Genomic DNA, 15,592 nt, shown 5'->3' with positions numbered 1-15,592 from the left:
GCTCCGAGCCATCAGCCCAGAGCCTGACGCGGGGCTCGAACTCACGGACCGCGAGATCGTGACCTGGCTGAAGTCGGACGCTTAACCGACTGCGCCACCCAGGCGCCCCCTTCAAGTTTTTAATTAATTAATTTTATTTTCTATTTTTAGAGAACGTAAGCAGGGGAGAGGGGTGGAGGGAGGGAGCGAGGCGGGGAGAGAGAGAGAGAGAGAGAGAGAAAGAAAGAAAAAGAAAGAAGCAGGCTCCACACTCAGCCCAGAGTCCAATGTGGGGCTCAAACCCATGACCGTGAAATCATGACCTGAGCCGACATCAAGAGTCAGACTCTCAACTGACTGAGCCATGCAGGCACCCCTCAACTTTTTTATTTGAATTCCAGTTAGCACAGTGTAATATTAGCTTCAGGTATACAATTAGGTGGTTTTGAGCATTGAGCCTTCTTTATATACTCTAGATCCTAGTCTTTTCTTAGATGTTTGGTTTGTAAATGTTGCCTCTTATTCCATAGGCTGTCTTTTCATCCTCTTCACACAGGTTCTCATGGAGCAGAAGTTTTTCCGGGGATGGTTCCTGACCCTGGTGTCAGGTGTAAGAGCTCTGCTAGTCCTAAATCCTGACCATTGTCTCCTATGGTTTTCTTTAAAGTTTTATAGTTTTCTACTTTACATTCAAGTCCCTGAGCCACTGTAAGGTGTAAGGTCAGTGTGGTGTGTCTGTTTTTGTCCCCGTGTGTCTGATTGCTCCCACACCGTTTGTTGAAAACACTGCCTTTCCTCCATGGAGTTGTTTTTGTGCCTTTGTGAGAATCACCTGGGCATATCTTCATGGGTCTGTTTCTGGGTTCTCTGTTCTGTTCTGTTGATCTCTGTGTCTATATCACACAGTCTTCATTGCTTGTAACCATGTACATCTTGAAACTGTGTAGGGGCACCTGGGTAGCTCCATTGGTTAAGCATCTGACTTCGACTCAGGTCATGATCTCACATTTTATGAGTTTGAGCCCCGAGTCGGGCTCTGTGCTGACAGCTCAGAGCCCGGAACCTACTTCAGATTCTGTGTCTCTGTCTCTATCTCTCTTTCTCTCTCTTTCTCTCTCTCTCTCTCTCTCTCTCTCTCTCTCTCTCTCTCTGCCCCTCTGCGGCTTGTACTCTGTCTCTCTCTCAAAAATAAGCAAACATTAAAAAAAAAGAAAGAAACTGTGTAGACGGACTCCTTTTTTCTTACTTTTAAAATTGGATTTAGCTGTTCCAGGGCCTGTGCCTTTGTATCACATACGTGATTTTTTAAAAAGTCATCCTGGGACACCTGGGTGGCTCAGTTAAACGTCCAACTCTTGATCTTGGCTCAGCTCATGATCTCACGGTTCATGAGTTTGAGCCCCACATCGGGCTCTGAGCTAACAGTGTGGAGCCTGCTTGGGATTCTCTCTCTCCCTCTCCGTCTGTGCTTACCCCACTTGCACTCCCTCTCTGTCTCAGTCTCTGTCTCTCAAAATAAATTTATTTTTATTTTATTTTTTTTTAATTTTTTTTATTTTTTAATATATGAAATTTACTGTCAAATTGGTTTCCATACAACACCCAGTGCTCATCCCAAAAGGTGCCCTCCTCAATACCCATCACCCACCCTGCCCTCCCTCCCACCCCCCATCAACCCTCAGTTTGTTCTCAGTTTTGTTTTTTGTTTTTTTATTTATTTTTGGGACAGAGAGAGACAGAGCATGAACGGGGGAGGGGCAGAGAGAGAGGGAGACACAGAATCGGAAACAGGCTCCAGGCTCCGAGCCATCAGCCCAGAGCCCGACGCGGGGCTCGAACTCACGGACCGCGAGATCGTGACCTGGCTGAAGTCGGACGCTTAACCGACTGCGCCACCCAGGCGCCCCTGTTCTCAGTTTTTAACAGTCTCTTATGCTTTGGCTCTCTCCCACTCTAACCTCTTTTTTTTTCCTTCCCCTCCCCCATGGGTTTCTGTTACGTTTCTCAGGATCCACATAATAGTGAAACCATATGGTATCTGTCTTTCTCTGTATGGCTTATTTCACTTAGCATCACACTCTCCAGTTCCATCCACGTTGCTACAAAAGGCCATATTTCATGTTTTCTCATTGCCACGTAGTATTCCATTGTGTATATAAACCACAATTTCTTTATCCCCCGCCCATTCCCCAGCCAAAATCCCAAAGAGAACCAGTTCCTGCCAGGGAACTTGCTCGCTCCTCGCAAACACCCAACTCTGTGCTTCTGCGGAGCCAAATCTCAAAATAAATTTAAAAAGTTAAAATATTTTTTTAAAAAGTCACCCAGAACTGGGTTTACTGTAACCTCAATGGATCAAAAAGTTAAAATATTTTTTTAAAAAGTCACCCAGAACTGGGTTTACTGTAACCTCAATGGATCAGGTGCATGAAGCCGCTGTGTGTAACACACATACCACCTCAGGCGCAGGGGAGTGGGCGGGTGACCCTGGCTTGCGAGCAGAGAGCGGCCCGGGGAACGTGTGCCCAAGTGCGGCCGCTCAGCCGGGCTCAGCCTCACAGGTGTGGGTGCAGGCTGAGTGGCACCAGGCCTGGCGGAGTGTGGGGAGAGAGCTTGGCGTCCTTTGGTTTTTACTAAACAGAAGCGTGTAGTCAGAAACAAAGAGCTGTACAGGTGTGATTTCTGCTTTAAATTCCACCATCATTTCTTCACTTACTGTCGTACTCACAGTGGAGACCATTCTTGACTCCTTGCTTCAGAGGCAATGAGGTCAGTGGCCCCTTCCCTTCATTTCCGTCCCCCTCTCCTTCCGCTGTGATGTCCACACCCCCCACGTGCTCCTTCACCACGACTGCCTCATGCCTTCCCTTTCAGCAGGTTCTAAGGAGGGAAAGTTCGTAAACAGTGTTGACTTTATGGCTGACCGCTGGCCCAGAAGCTCTGTCCCACTTGTCCGTGACCTCATCTGGGAGGCCAGATGCTGGGCTCGCTGGGCCGGCTCTGCTGTGGCCTGGGACAGCCATACCTCGTGGCCCTGGCTGACAAGACACGGACACCTGTCCTCCGGCCTGGCCCTTCATCCTTCTTCCCGCTTCGGAAGTGGCGCTGAAGGCCACATTGGCTGCTCTTCGGGAGCTCTTGTCACTTGAAGTCTCGCGTCTGTCATTCTCTGTAGGGGACCCAGAGCCCGGCCTGCTGTGCTCCTGCTGGAGGCGCGATCCTCCCAGGGGACCCTAGAGCCTGGCCTGCTGTGCTCCTGCCGGAGGCGCAGTCCTCCCAAGCCTGCCCTGCTGACATGCATGCCCCGGGCCCTGCTGTCCTGACTCTGCTCAATCTGCGAACATCTCCCTGTCTGCTTCCTGTCTTGTAGAAAGTTACTGAAATCTCTCATCCCTGATGACTTCCCTCCTCCCTTGCCCCCTTTGCTTTCATTTACACAGGGTCCTAGATACTCAGGCTGCCAACATGAACCTGAATCACAGTCACTCAGGAAAACTTGATCTTGCCAGAATAGAAAGCACTATGTTTTGTAGAGCTTTTGGGAACAGTAGGTTTTCATTTGCCTGTGTAGAAATTAATTACAAATGAAGGGAAGCACAGGGGTGCCTGGGTGGCATGTGACTCTGGATCTTGGCTCAGGTCACGATCTCATGGACTGTGGGATTGAGCCCTGTCTCAGGCTTCATGCTGGTGGTGTGGGACCTGCTTGGGATTCTCTCCTCCCTCTCTTTGCCCTTCCCCTGCCTGCGTGTGGTCTCTCTCTTTCTCTCTTTCTCTCTCTCTCTCTCTCAAAAAAAAAAACCAGAAATGAGGGATGCACAAAATTTTGAACACTGACCATTTTCTTTAGCAGCGTGTCAAGTCTGTTACAATCCTCATTTTGCACGTGAGGAAACTAAAGCTCAAAGGGGTCAAGAAACTTGCCCCAAGTTACCCAGCTGTTTGTTAAAAGACTCAGGGACTCCAATCCAGTTTGTGTGTAATTCTGTTAAAGGTATGTCACATTTGCAGCAATTGCTGTTGTTTATGTCTGTCTCCAACACAGCTCGTACATTTATAAGCACATATGAATATATTCATTGTGTTCACTGTGCTGATGATAGCATACCTTTCATCTCTCTGGTTTTTTTAGTGAATAATATGTCTTCAGGATTAACCTTGGAACCTCCTTTTCATTGCTACGTACTGTGTGCACTGTTAACCGTACGTGCCATGTGCACTGTTAACTGTGTTGTTAACCATGGCCTGGAGAGTTCTGCACTCCCACATGTCATAAGTCCATATGTTTTCTAAATACCAACCTATCATCCCCAATTCTGTTTGAATAGCGGTGATGAGTCTGTGGCCACGCCGCCCCGGATGCACCGATCTCGTCCCAGCAGTGGTGCTGAAGGGTCATATGACATAGAGGTCGTGTGAGCTTTTTGAAGTTTCAGTTGCTACACAGGCAGTTTCTCTTTCTCAGCACTTCCGTCTTTTGAGGCCCCCCAGTAAATAACACTCCTTCAAGCCTCACCATCTCATCGGAGTTTCTGATGACCTCTTAGGATGAGGTAAATTAAAATTAAAATGTCAGGGGTACCTGGGTGGCTCAGTGGGCTGAGTGTCTGACTCTTGACTTCGGCTCAGGTCATGATCTCACTGTTCTGTTCGTGAGTTCGAGCTCCAAGTTGGGCCCCATGCTGACAGTGCAGAGCCTGCTTGGGATGCTCTCTCTCCCTCTCTCTGCCCTAACCCTGCATGTGCTCGCTCACTCTCTCTCTCTCTCTCTCTGTCTCTCTCTCTCTCTCAAAATAAATAAATTTAAATTAAATTATAAAGATTAAATTAACATACCATCCACAAGCCTGTCCCCTCTGATCTTCTAGCCCTTTTCCCCCCCGGGGCCTGGGCCCAAGAGGAAGTGAGTGAATGAGTCTCCATCTCGATGGAGACACTCCCACCGGGGGATATTTCCGCTTCTGCTACCCCACAAACTGGATGACGAGGCATGCCCCTCACACCACCCCCATCTCGGGAAAATCTCCCTTAGTATCTCTGAGGGGTCCCCCAGGTGTAGCTGGCATGTTTTTGCTCTATAGTCAGTTGGCCCTTTTGTAAACCAAGCTCAGGCCTGTCCCTCCTCCTCTAGCTGGCCATGCTGTTTTTGATTTACTGTTTCATCTGGGGTGGGTGGAGGGCACCGTCGGAGGTTTCCACTTGACCTTCCCCACTGCCACATGTCTTACCGCAAGTTCTGGGCCACTTCAACATTAGCAGATTAGACACCTGAGGCAGAAGCAGCAAAGGAGGCTGAGAGATTCACCCACGTTGCACACTCGCTGCTGTGTGGTATCAGTAATGGCTACGTGCGTCCATTCATCCTACCGTTAATGGACTTGGGAGGTCCTTCCAGATTCGGGCTTTTAAGAATAGTGCCGCTCTGAGAAGGGAACACCACCATTTCCGTGGGATTCCTGCCAAAAATGTACGACCTCAACCCAATTATGAGAAAACACGGGGCAGAACCAAAACTGAGAGCCTACAAGACAATAGGCCTGTCCTCTTAAAAAATGTTAAGTTCACGAAAGACCGAGAAAAACTGAGGAGCTTTTCCAAGTTAAGGGACGCCAAAGCTTGTGCAAACTGAATGCGGTGCACGGTTCTGGCTCCTGGTCTGGGGAAGAATATATGTAGCCATAAAAGACATTATTGGGACAGCTGATAAAATTTTAATAGAAACTGAGGACCAGGTGTAGTATTGTATCAATGCTAAATTTGCATTTTTCAGAAAGTTTTTGTTCTTAGACAAACCTTTATGGGTTAAGGAGCATGATATCTTCAGATTATGGTCAAATGGTTCAAAAAATTGTACAGCATTTTTTTTTTTTTTACAAAATAATGCTATGATGACGTCACTGTCCACATCTTTTGGTGCCCGTGGCATGTGGCCACACATCTGTGTTGAAAGGTTCGGACACGGACCACATGTCTGCACTTTCTATTCCATTCCATTGGTCCGTTGTCTGTCCTCCTGCCGATGCCACACTGAGTGCCTTACTGTCTGGTGGCACCAGTCATCTGGCTTTGCTGTTGTCAAGATGGGGGGACGGGGGGCACAGTGGAGGTGTCATCATGGGATGGCAGGAGGGGTGGCGGCAAACCTCACTTAGAGGGACCCCTCAGGTTAAGCGGTATCGTCGTAGGCCGAGGGCTAAGCCTAATTCCCTAGTCCCGATAGAACTTCCTGTTTGTGGCCAAAGAGATGATATGTGAGAGGCTAATGCTAACGCGAATCATCCTTACTGCAGCCTGACACAAAGCATCAGGCTGTTTGAACGAATCCCACCTCGGGTCTTCGCTATAGACACCATAGGTGCACAGCCCTCCCCGCGGCCTCGGTGGCGGTGTGCCTTAGAAATCAGAATTTTGTGAATTGTATTACACCTCATTACAGCCCCAGCAGGGTCCTGGGCAGCACCCTGGACATTAAACACCTTAACGCGTCTGCAGCCGACCAGATGAGCACGTCTGTTAAGTCGGATGATAGCATTTACAAATAGCCTCGAGTCACTCCAGGTGAGGGACACCAAGCTTATGCAATAACCATTGGTTTGCGGAGCCCTTTGGATTGTAGAGTTGCAGTTCCAGAGTGATGGTGGGCCTTCACCGCTGACTTGACGCATTGTTGTTTTGACCCGACAGGCTGCATCGCATCAGGCGAGCGCCATGACCGAGGACATGTACACCAACGGTTGCGCTGCCCCAGGCAGCCCTGCCCAGGCCAAGGGGCAGGACGTGAGGAAGGTGCGACTCATCCAGTTCGAGAAGGTCACAGAAGAGCCCATGGTAATCCCTTGTCCTGTTCTAGCCCACTGCTTACTCTCGACCCCTTGAGCCCCCAGGCCACAAGAGGACGATGAACGATCTTCCTCTGCAGAGATCCTCCTAAATCATCCTACGGATAAGCTCAGAAAGAGCTGCAAATAAAGCTTGCTGTCCCCTGTGTCCTCCTTGCAGGGAATCACCCTGAAGCTGAATGACAAGCAGTCCTGTACAGTGGCCAGGATTCTTCACGGTGGCATGATTCACAGACAAGGTAACCATGGGGGCCCTGGGCAGTGCTTCAGTCAGAGAACCATCGACATGCCAGTCAGTGCTGGGGGGCTGGAGGCTTACAGCCTTTACAGTGGGGAGCGTGTGTGTGTACGTGTGTGTGTGAGACAGGAGATTTTTTTGTGGCTTAATAACTGGCTCTTTAACTGTGTTATAAGACCTTTGTATGAATTGCCCAGTGCCACTGTCTCTCCCTCTGAGCATTCTTGCACACCTCTTTACGCCAGTACTTTTCCACCCAATATTTGACCGATTAACTACATGCAGCCCATTGCATTGCACTGCGAAAATAGAATTTAGACAAATAATCATAAGTAACCGTTGTGTCTCCTTAATGTGAAGGTGCCGTCAGTTTTCAGATGCATCATTGAGTCAAAGCTATTTGGGAGGTTGGTGAGAGAACATTAAAATATGACCTGTTTTTAGTAGTGGATGATAACCTGTATTTGCCACCTGATTCATCCCACGCTTTGAACCCTACCTTTTTCTGTTCAGTTAGAACTTTTGTTTTGTATCTAGGGTGGCACAAATATCGGTAATTACTCTTCACATAGAATCTAACTGTTGATGAACTTTACCATTAGGTAGAACAACAAAGAAACATTAAACTTGCTGTGGATGAAGTGCTTTTATTTGGCTTGACCAGGGGGGACGAGGTCATACTAAACTGTCGAGTGCTCGCCTTGATACGTCCCTCAAGGGACTCAAAAGAACCATTCCCTTCCCGCATCCTTGAATATTCTCAACCCTGAGTGTTTTACACAGTCTGTTGTAGAACAATGCTGTAGGTCATGGTTTCTTTTCTGCGGTATCTTGAGTTATATTGACAGCTCTTGTTTTAATGTTTATTCCTTGTGGACTGATTTTTCATTTCGTTGTAGGCTCCCTTCACGTCGGGGATGAGATCCTGGAAATCAATGGCACAAACGTGACTAATCACTCAGTAGATCAGCTGCAGAAGGCGATGGTGGGTATAGTCTCTGCCGTTGTCTTTGTGAAGTGTGGAACCACATTGGTGTCTGCGTACATGAGTTTATTGTCAAGTCTTTGTACTCCTTGAGGGGACTCGTACCACCGCTAGTCTTTATTCTGTGCAACAAATGACAGTTCTTTGCTTTCATTTAGTAACTTTCTAAACCAAGGCAAATAACCCCGAGTGTCTATCTAGAAAGAACACTGGAGTGGGTGTCAGAAAGCTTTGGTCTTTGATGGCAGCTCTGAAATCCTGCTCTACTTTATTCTAGCCATGATTTTGAGCAGGTAAATTAACCTAAGTCATCTGTAAAATGAAGATAGGAATCCCTATTCATGGGTTTGTTTTCTTTAAAAAAAAAAAAAACTTTTAAATGTTTTTTATTTTTGAGAGAGAGAGTGAGAGCATGAGAAGGAGAGGAGCAGAGAGAGGGGAGACACAGAATCCGCAGCAGACTTCAGGCTCTGAGCTGTCAGTACAGAGCCTGACACGGGGCTCAAACCCACAAACCGTGAGATCACGACCCGAGCTGAAGTCGGACGCCCAACCGACTCAGCCACCCAGGCGCCCCATCATGGATTTGTTATAAACGGTGGATGGGATATTATAAATGAAAAGTTGAGGGGCATCTGGCTGGCCCAGTGAGAAGAGCATGTGACTCTTGATTTTAGAGTTGTGAGTTTGAGCCCCACGTTGGGCATAGACATTACTTTTTTTTTTAATTTTTTTTTAACGTTTATTTATTTTTTTTTTCAACTTTTTTTTTTTTTTTTTTTTTTTTTTGGGACAGAGAGAGACAGAGCATGAACGGGGGAGGGGCAGAGAGAGAGGGAGACACAGAATCGGAAACAGGCTCCAGGCTCCGAGCCATCAGCCCAGAGCCTGACGCGGGGCTCGAACTCACGGACCGCGAGATCGTGACCTGGCTGAAGTCGGACGCTTAACCGACTGCGCCACCCAGGCGCCCCAACGTTTATTTATTTTTGAGAGAGAGACAAAGCATGAACGGGGGAGGGTCAGAGAGAGGGAGACACAGAATCCGAAGCAGGCTCCAGGCTCGGAGCTGTCAGCACAGAGCCCGACGCAGGGCTCGAACTCACGGACTGCGAGATCATGACCTGAGCCGAAGTCGGCCGCTTAACTGACTGAGCCACCCAGGCGCCCCACACATTACTTTAAAAAAACAAAAATCGGGGGGCGCCTGGGTGGCTCAGTCGGTTGAGCGTCCGACTTCAGCTCAGGTCACGATCTCACGGTTTGTGAGTTCGAGCCCCGCGTCGGGCTCTGGGCTGACAGCTCGGAGCCTGGAGCCTGCTTCCGATTCTGTGTCTCCCTCTCGCTCTGACCGTCCCCTGCTCAGGCTCTGTCTCTCTCTGTCTCAAGAAAATAAATAAAAACATTAAAACAAAAATTTTAAAAAGCCCTCCCTTGGACTTCTGCTTCTGACTGAATGAAGTAACAGGGAGCAAATTTACCCAGATCCTAATGACAGAACTTCACAATACTTGATCCAGAATCTGTCCCAGGTCTCAGTCTCTCTCTTTTTAATTTTTTAATGTTTTTATTAATTTTTGAGATCGTACGCACATGAGTGGAGGAGGGGCAGAGAGAGAGGGAGACACAGAATCCGAAGCGGGCTCCGGGCTCCGAGCTGTCGGCACGGAGCCTGACGCGGGGCTCGAACTCACAAGAGATCTCTCGACCCATAAAACATAGAAGATACGGTGTCTGCCCACAGTGAAATTGAGTTAGAAATCAAAAACAGGTATCTGGAAATCCCTAAATACTTAGACATTAAATAAGACACTTCTAAATAACCCATAGGCCACAGAAGAAATCACAAGGGAAATTAGAAAGTACCTTGAAGCAAATAAAAATGAAAACACAGCATATCCGATTCTGTAGAATGCTGATTGAGCTGTACTGGGGTAGAAGTTTGGATCACAAAACACTTTTCTTAAAAAACAAGAAAGTTCACAATCTGTGGCCTCAGATTCCACCTTAAGAAACTGGAAAAAGGCAAACCAGTCCAAAGCTAGGAGAAAAAAAGAAATTATTAAACAGTCAGAAATAGCTTGGACAGGACCTTGACAAAAGAATGTGGAAGACGAAGGGGGTTATAAAAAGTATCTGTAACTAGATTACTTGTAATTGTGTGTGTGTGTGTGTGTGTGTGTGTGTGTGTGTGTGTACATGTACACATTATGAGCTAATTGGAGGATGTGAGGGAACCAGTTCATTACTCTGGAACGTGGTAAACACGGACAGAGAATGATGCCTTTGTCCCTCTGTTCCCTGTATGAACTCTACCGCTGGGTAACTCACAGTCCATAAGGGGACAGTATTCCAGCTAGTTCACCAAGTGATGGTTAGAACAGCACCATTTGGCAAGTGCTAAGAAATGAGCGGACTGAGGAGGAACAGGTAGGTGAAGAGAGTCTAAAGAGACGGATCACCCACTTGCAGGGTGTGGACTTCATTTGGATCCTGACGCAGACACACAGGGTGAAAGCACGTGCCCACAGGCCCGTGGGGGGTAAGAATGCCACTGCCATCCTGGGGCTGTAAATAGCCCCTTCATTCAGCGGTCTTCGGCACCCTGTGGGGCAGGCCACCTGCTTCCTGCCGGAACGCTGATCCGTGGGGCCCATTCACACGCTTGTCTCTCATATACGATGTCATCCGGGGCACCTTCCCGCCCAGAGGAAGCAGAACCGAGTGTCCCACGATGGGCAGCATGAGAAGGTTGATGTGTTTCCCCACGGGACCTCCTCCACAAAGCAGGCTGCTCGGCGATTTGGCCTCATGGTGCTTCTCAGTAAGGCTGAGTGCACTGATTCCTGAGCCTGCGGTGACACGTAAAGCTTCAAAATTTGTGCTTCCTTTTGATGTGTGTAAATATAATTGACTACATAGAAGGTAATTTGTGCTATGTGGTGAAAGATCCCAGAAACAGTAGGCTTGGAAAAATATTTGTTGCACCTATGATAGGTAGAAAGTTACTAATTCTAACACTGTAAGAACTTCTGTGTTATAAAAAGACTCACAGCTTCTAAACTTCGCTATAAAAAGACTCACAACCAAACAGATAACTAGACAAAGGATATAAGAAAAAAAGCTTTTGAAAAGAGGTTTAACTTTATTTATGGTAATACAATTACGGAATGAAGTGACCATGAAATCCTTTCCACCTGTCAGATTGGCAGAATGTTAGCATAGAATTCTGGCAAGAATAGGGGGAAAGGGCCTCTCATATATTCCTGGTGAGAGTGAAGTCGCTGTAATCTTTTGGAAGAGTAATACGAGGACAGCTTTTAAAATGTTCTCACCCCTTAATTCTGTATTTCTACCATGGTATTTTATTCTATGAAAATCAAAATGCTTTGGGCACTTGGATGGCTCGGTTGAGCGTCTGACTTTGGCACAGGTCATGATCCCGTGGTTTGGGAGTTTGGGCCCCACAACAGGCTCTGTGCTGTCAGCTCAGAGCCTGGAGCCCGCATCAAATTCTGTGTCTCCCTCTCTCTCTCTGCCCCTCCCCCACTCTCTTGCAAAAATAAATAAGCATTAAAAAATTTTTTAAATATCAAAATGCAAATCTAGAAGGATATATGTTCGAGGATGTCTATTGTAGCAGATTACAGTGACAAAAAGATTGGCAGCAATTGACATGCCCAGTTGTTGTTAAAAACAAAAATACGTGCATGTGAATATGGACATATGTGTGTAAATATTTGGAAATGTTTTCTTTCGTGTGGAGAAAGGCATGGGTGTATGTGTGCCAGGATTCATTTTAGGTTCATTTTAGGTTCTTCTGGGGACCTTTTGGGGTTGAGTGTAGGGAAGAGGGAAAATCCTTAGTTTTTTCTTCATTATTCTCTGTACGTCTCCAAGTTACACTGGTTTATGGGGCACACAAGACTTCTGTATTGAAGGAGGAATTGTCCTACAAAATTTCAAAGTGTGTGGTCAAAATGTGTGTTAATAAAAACACTTTTTGGGACTTTGAGAGGGGAAATGAGAGTTTTTGAAATCGCAGATCATCCAAGTTAGTTTCCTTACAGTTTTATTTCCCTGCTTTTTTTTTTTTAATAGAAAGAAACCAAAGGAATGATCTCATTAAAAGTAATTCCCAACCAGCAGAATCGTCTTCCTGCACTACAGGTAGGTGACACCATTTTCTCTGTTGTGTTCTTTGAGATTCGATTGAAGTGATGTGATTCTAAGTTCTCAGGATTTCACGACTGTAGCTGCCTGCTGCTCTCTGAACTAAATTAACATCCATTACAAACAAGCAGACCTTCTTTCTGAGTTGCTCGTTGTAACCGATGTGAAAGGAAAGGGTCATCTCCTTATTCCAAGAGAAGAATGGGCAAAGCAGATGAAGAGGTAATTCAGACGAGGAAAAATACAAATGGCTATTGAACACATGAGAAAATATCCAGTGTCACCAGTCATCAAAAAAACACAAAGTAAACTGTATGCAGTATGATTATTCACAGGCAAATTGGCAAATGTTTTTAAACACAGTGGTTAATGGTGCCAAAGGAAAGCGTCGGTAGTCGAGAGAAAGTGTTCAGATAGGGCCTTGGCATATGATGTTTTGTAAAGTTTCTGTCCCGGGTCATTTATGTTATTGTGGCATGATTTTCTTTTTTTAAAAATTTTTTAATGTTTATTTTCTTTTTGAGAGAGAGAGACAGAGCGTGAGCAGGGGAGGGGCAGAGAGGGGAGGGGGACACAGAATCCAAAGCAGGCTCCAGGCTCTGAGCTGTCAGCACAGAATACAACATAGGGCTTGAACCCATGAACCATGAGATCATGACCTGAGCCGAAGTCGGATGCTTATCCAAGTGAGCCACCCAGGTGTCCCTGCAAATTGATTTTTATAGTTGCATGGTAATATATACAGTAGGTAGCCATACTTAACTAATTTCCCATTCTTGGAAAATTAGCTTGCTTCCAGTATTTCACTTTTGTAAATAATGCTGTGGTGACTTTTCCACACGTCGTAACTGACAACCTCTGCATAGAAGTGGATTGTGGGTACAAGGGGTATCAGCATTTGGCACATTCCTATTGTTAATTGATGGACTGAGGAAATGTGCATTTCAGATAGTAGCTGCGTTGTACTCTAAGACAGACGGATGGACAACTCAGACCAATAACCAGCTTCTGTGTCTCACCGTTGTCGCCTCCCTGTTGTCCCTGCAGTTCTGACCCTTTGCCTCATTTTGCAGATGTTCATGAGAGCGCAGTTTGACTATGACCCCAAAAAGGACCACCTGATCCCTTGCAAGGAGGCGGGGCTGAAGTTTGTCACCGGGGACATCATCAAGATAATCAACAAGGATGACAGTAACTGGTGGCAAGGGCGGGTGGAAGGTTCCTCCAAGGAGTCAGCAGGATTGATCCCTTCCCCTGAGCTACAGGAATGGTGAGCTTTCATACAGGTGGAGTTGGCCACACGAATTATTAGCCGTTTCACAATTAGAGCAGCAAATGAAATACAGTGTTGACCCTGCATGGTATTGGCGAAAGGCCCAAATACATCAGCTGTGGCTTCTAGGCCATTCTCCGAGGTAGCACGGTGGGGATAACATGCAGGTCCTCCTCAGGAGGACTCAGTGGCACAGTGGTATTCACACGGGGGACCGTGCTGTAACGACACGTGCCATCAGTTTACTGGGTGCGACAAGTATTTCTTTTGAAAAGTGACATCGGAGGGAAGTATTGGAGTATTTATTTCTACGCCTACACTTGCGTGATACGGGGGCACAGTGTGCGGTGTGTTTCCATACTGCGGCGCGGTCGTCAGTGTTCAGAAAGCACCGCAGCCGAGAAAGTGAGCCGTTGCTGGGTGGTGCGTGCTGTCTGCTGACAGGCGCGGGCCCCAGGCTCCGGGTCACCTCTCTGAAGACAGCACCCAGTTCACGGTGCCCCACGCGGCACGCTAGGCACTCCGCACACGCTGTGTCCCGCGGGCACAGTGGCCCTGTTCGTAGAGAACAGAGGCTCAGAGCTGGGTGCCGTGCAGACTCACACGGGAATGGCTTCTCAGGTCTCATTCGCCTCCCATGCCTCTCTGGAGAGTTCTTTTGTGGGCATCCAAATACCTGGTGTTGCAAATGCGTGCAGGACGGAGGGTCCCCCGCCTCTGCTGCCGCGTCACCCCTCAGTGCAGCCTGGCCGGGCCAGCCAGGCACCTTCCGCCTGTTTCTCGTGGGGCCCTCAGGTTCAAGTGCAAGACTAAAAATGCAGTGTACCGGTTGGCTCATGCACATTTTCCCTCACTACCTCCCTACTGGTCTACACCCTACTCAGCACACACCCAGAGCCTTCTGCCCACGGAGGAGGGGGTGGGGCGGGAGAGCAGGGAGCAGAGAGGCAGCTGAGGGGGTAACTGGCAGAGACAGAGAACAAGAGGCAGGGAGTGGATGTGAGAGACACACAGATTGGAGACAGAGATGACACACAGAGAGAGATGGGGGAAGCTGGGAGGGAGAGACAAGTGAGGGCTGAGAGACAGAGAGGACGAGGGACACACAGAGCGGTGTGAGAGAGGAAAAGGTCAAGGCCAGCACCAAGTTTTTGGCAGATTGGTCTGGAGGTTTGCTTTGTTTTTCAAGATTTTATTAAAGAATCTCCACACCCAACGTGGGGCTTGAATTCACAACCCCGGGATCAAGAGTCGCGTGCTCTACCGAATGAGCCAGCCAGGTGCCCTCGGTCTGGAGGTCTAATGAAGAAGGGGAAGGAGGTCCCCAAGCCCTGCTCTGGGAGAATGGCCCTGGGCCTTTTACACTGAGGTTCCATTGACTTTCTTCATCACTTTTTCCTGCCAGGCGAGTGGCCAGCGTGGCTCAGTCGGCTCCGAGTGAAGCCCCAAGCTGCAGTCCCTTTGGGAAGAAGAAGAAGTACAAAGACAAGTACCTGGCCAAGCACAGCTCCAGTAAGCTTCCCGGCATCCTCTCCGCGGGCTCCTGGCGGCACAGGGGGGCTGGCGTCCTGCACAGTAGACCATATGTTATACAGAAAGCATGCCGTGTCTTCTGGCTTTCTTGATTACAACCCTCATCTTCCCGGTACATGTACAGGAAGGCTAGAGGTCTGCTCACACCTGCTCATGATCCAGACCTTTCTCACCAAGTCAGTGCCATCAGCGTGGCCCGCTCATGGTCTGAGCAACCCCAGAAAATAGCACGTTTTGCTGAGAACTCATTTTGCCTTCGCTTTTTACCTACCGTGGTAGGTAATAGACTGAAATTACCAATGGGTTCAAGCAGATTGTAGATAACAAATGAATCATAATCTACCATTCAACTCCCGCTGGGAGTGTTCAAAACAAAGACAGGAACGTGAGCAAATCACAGCCTGAAATCACTTCATGTGTCAGGAGCCTACATGGAAGGAGTAGAAGCTGTGGCCGGAGCACGGGTTGGGGGGGTGGGTGGCAGGAACGCAGGCTAAGCACGGAGACGGAGGGACTGTGTTCGCGCTCTGGGGTGTGTCTGTGGAGCTGGTGCGGGGCTTTGAGCCCGGGGT

The 15,592-nt window shown here is 47.9% G+C and overlaps 1 protein-coding gene across 1 annotated transcript in view; it reads left to right on the top strand.

Annotated features, from left to right (window-relative positions):
- Positions 1 to 15,592, top strand: part of MPP1 (MAGUK p55 scaffold protein 1) — a 30,811-nt gene that overhangs the window by 9,399 nt on the left and 5,820 nt on the right. The window contains exons 2-7 of the mRNA XM_058714865.1: positions 6,664 to 6,807; positions 6,979 to 7,057; positions 7,956 to 8,041; positions 12,143 to 12,211; positions 13,288 to 13,484; positions 14,893 to 14,999. Coding sequence (XP_058570848.1) covers positions 6,664 to 6,807; positions 6,979 to 7,057; positions 7,956 to 8,041; positions 12,143 to 12,211; positions 13,288 to 13,484; positions 14,893 to 14,999 — 682 coding nt within the window. The remainder of the gene's footprint in view (positions 1 to 6,663; positions 6,808 to 6,978; positions 7,058 to 7,955; positions 8,042 to 12,142; positions 12,212 to 13,287; positions 13,485 to 14,892; positions 15,000 to 15,592) is intronic.

Source organism: Neofelis nebulosa, chromosome X (genome assembly GCF_028018385.1).
Source record: "Neofelis nebulosa isolate mNeoNeb1 chromosome X, mNeoNeb1.pri, whole genome shotgun sequence".
Lineage (NCBI taxonomy): Eukaryota > Metazoa > Chordata > Mammalia > Carnivora > Felidae > Neofelis > Neofelis nebulosa.
Note: the sequence above shows the minus strand (reverse complement) of the source record. Positions and strands in the feature narration are given on the sequence as shown.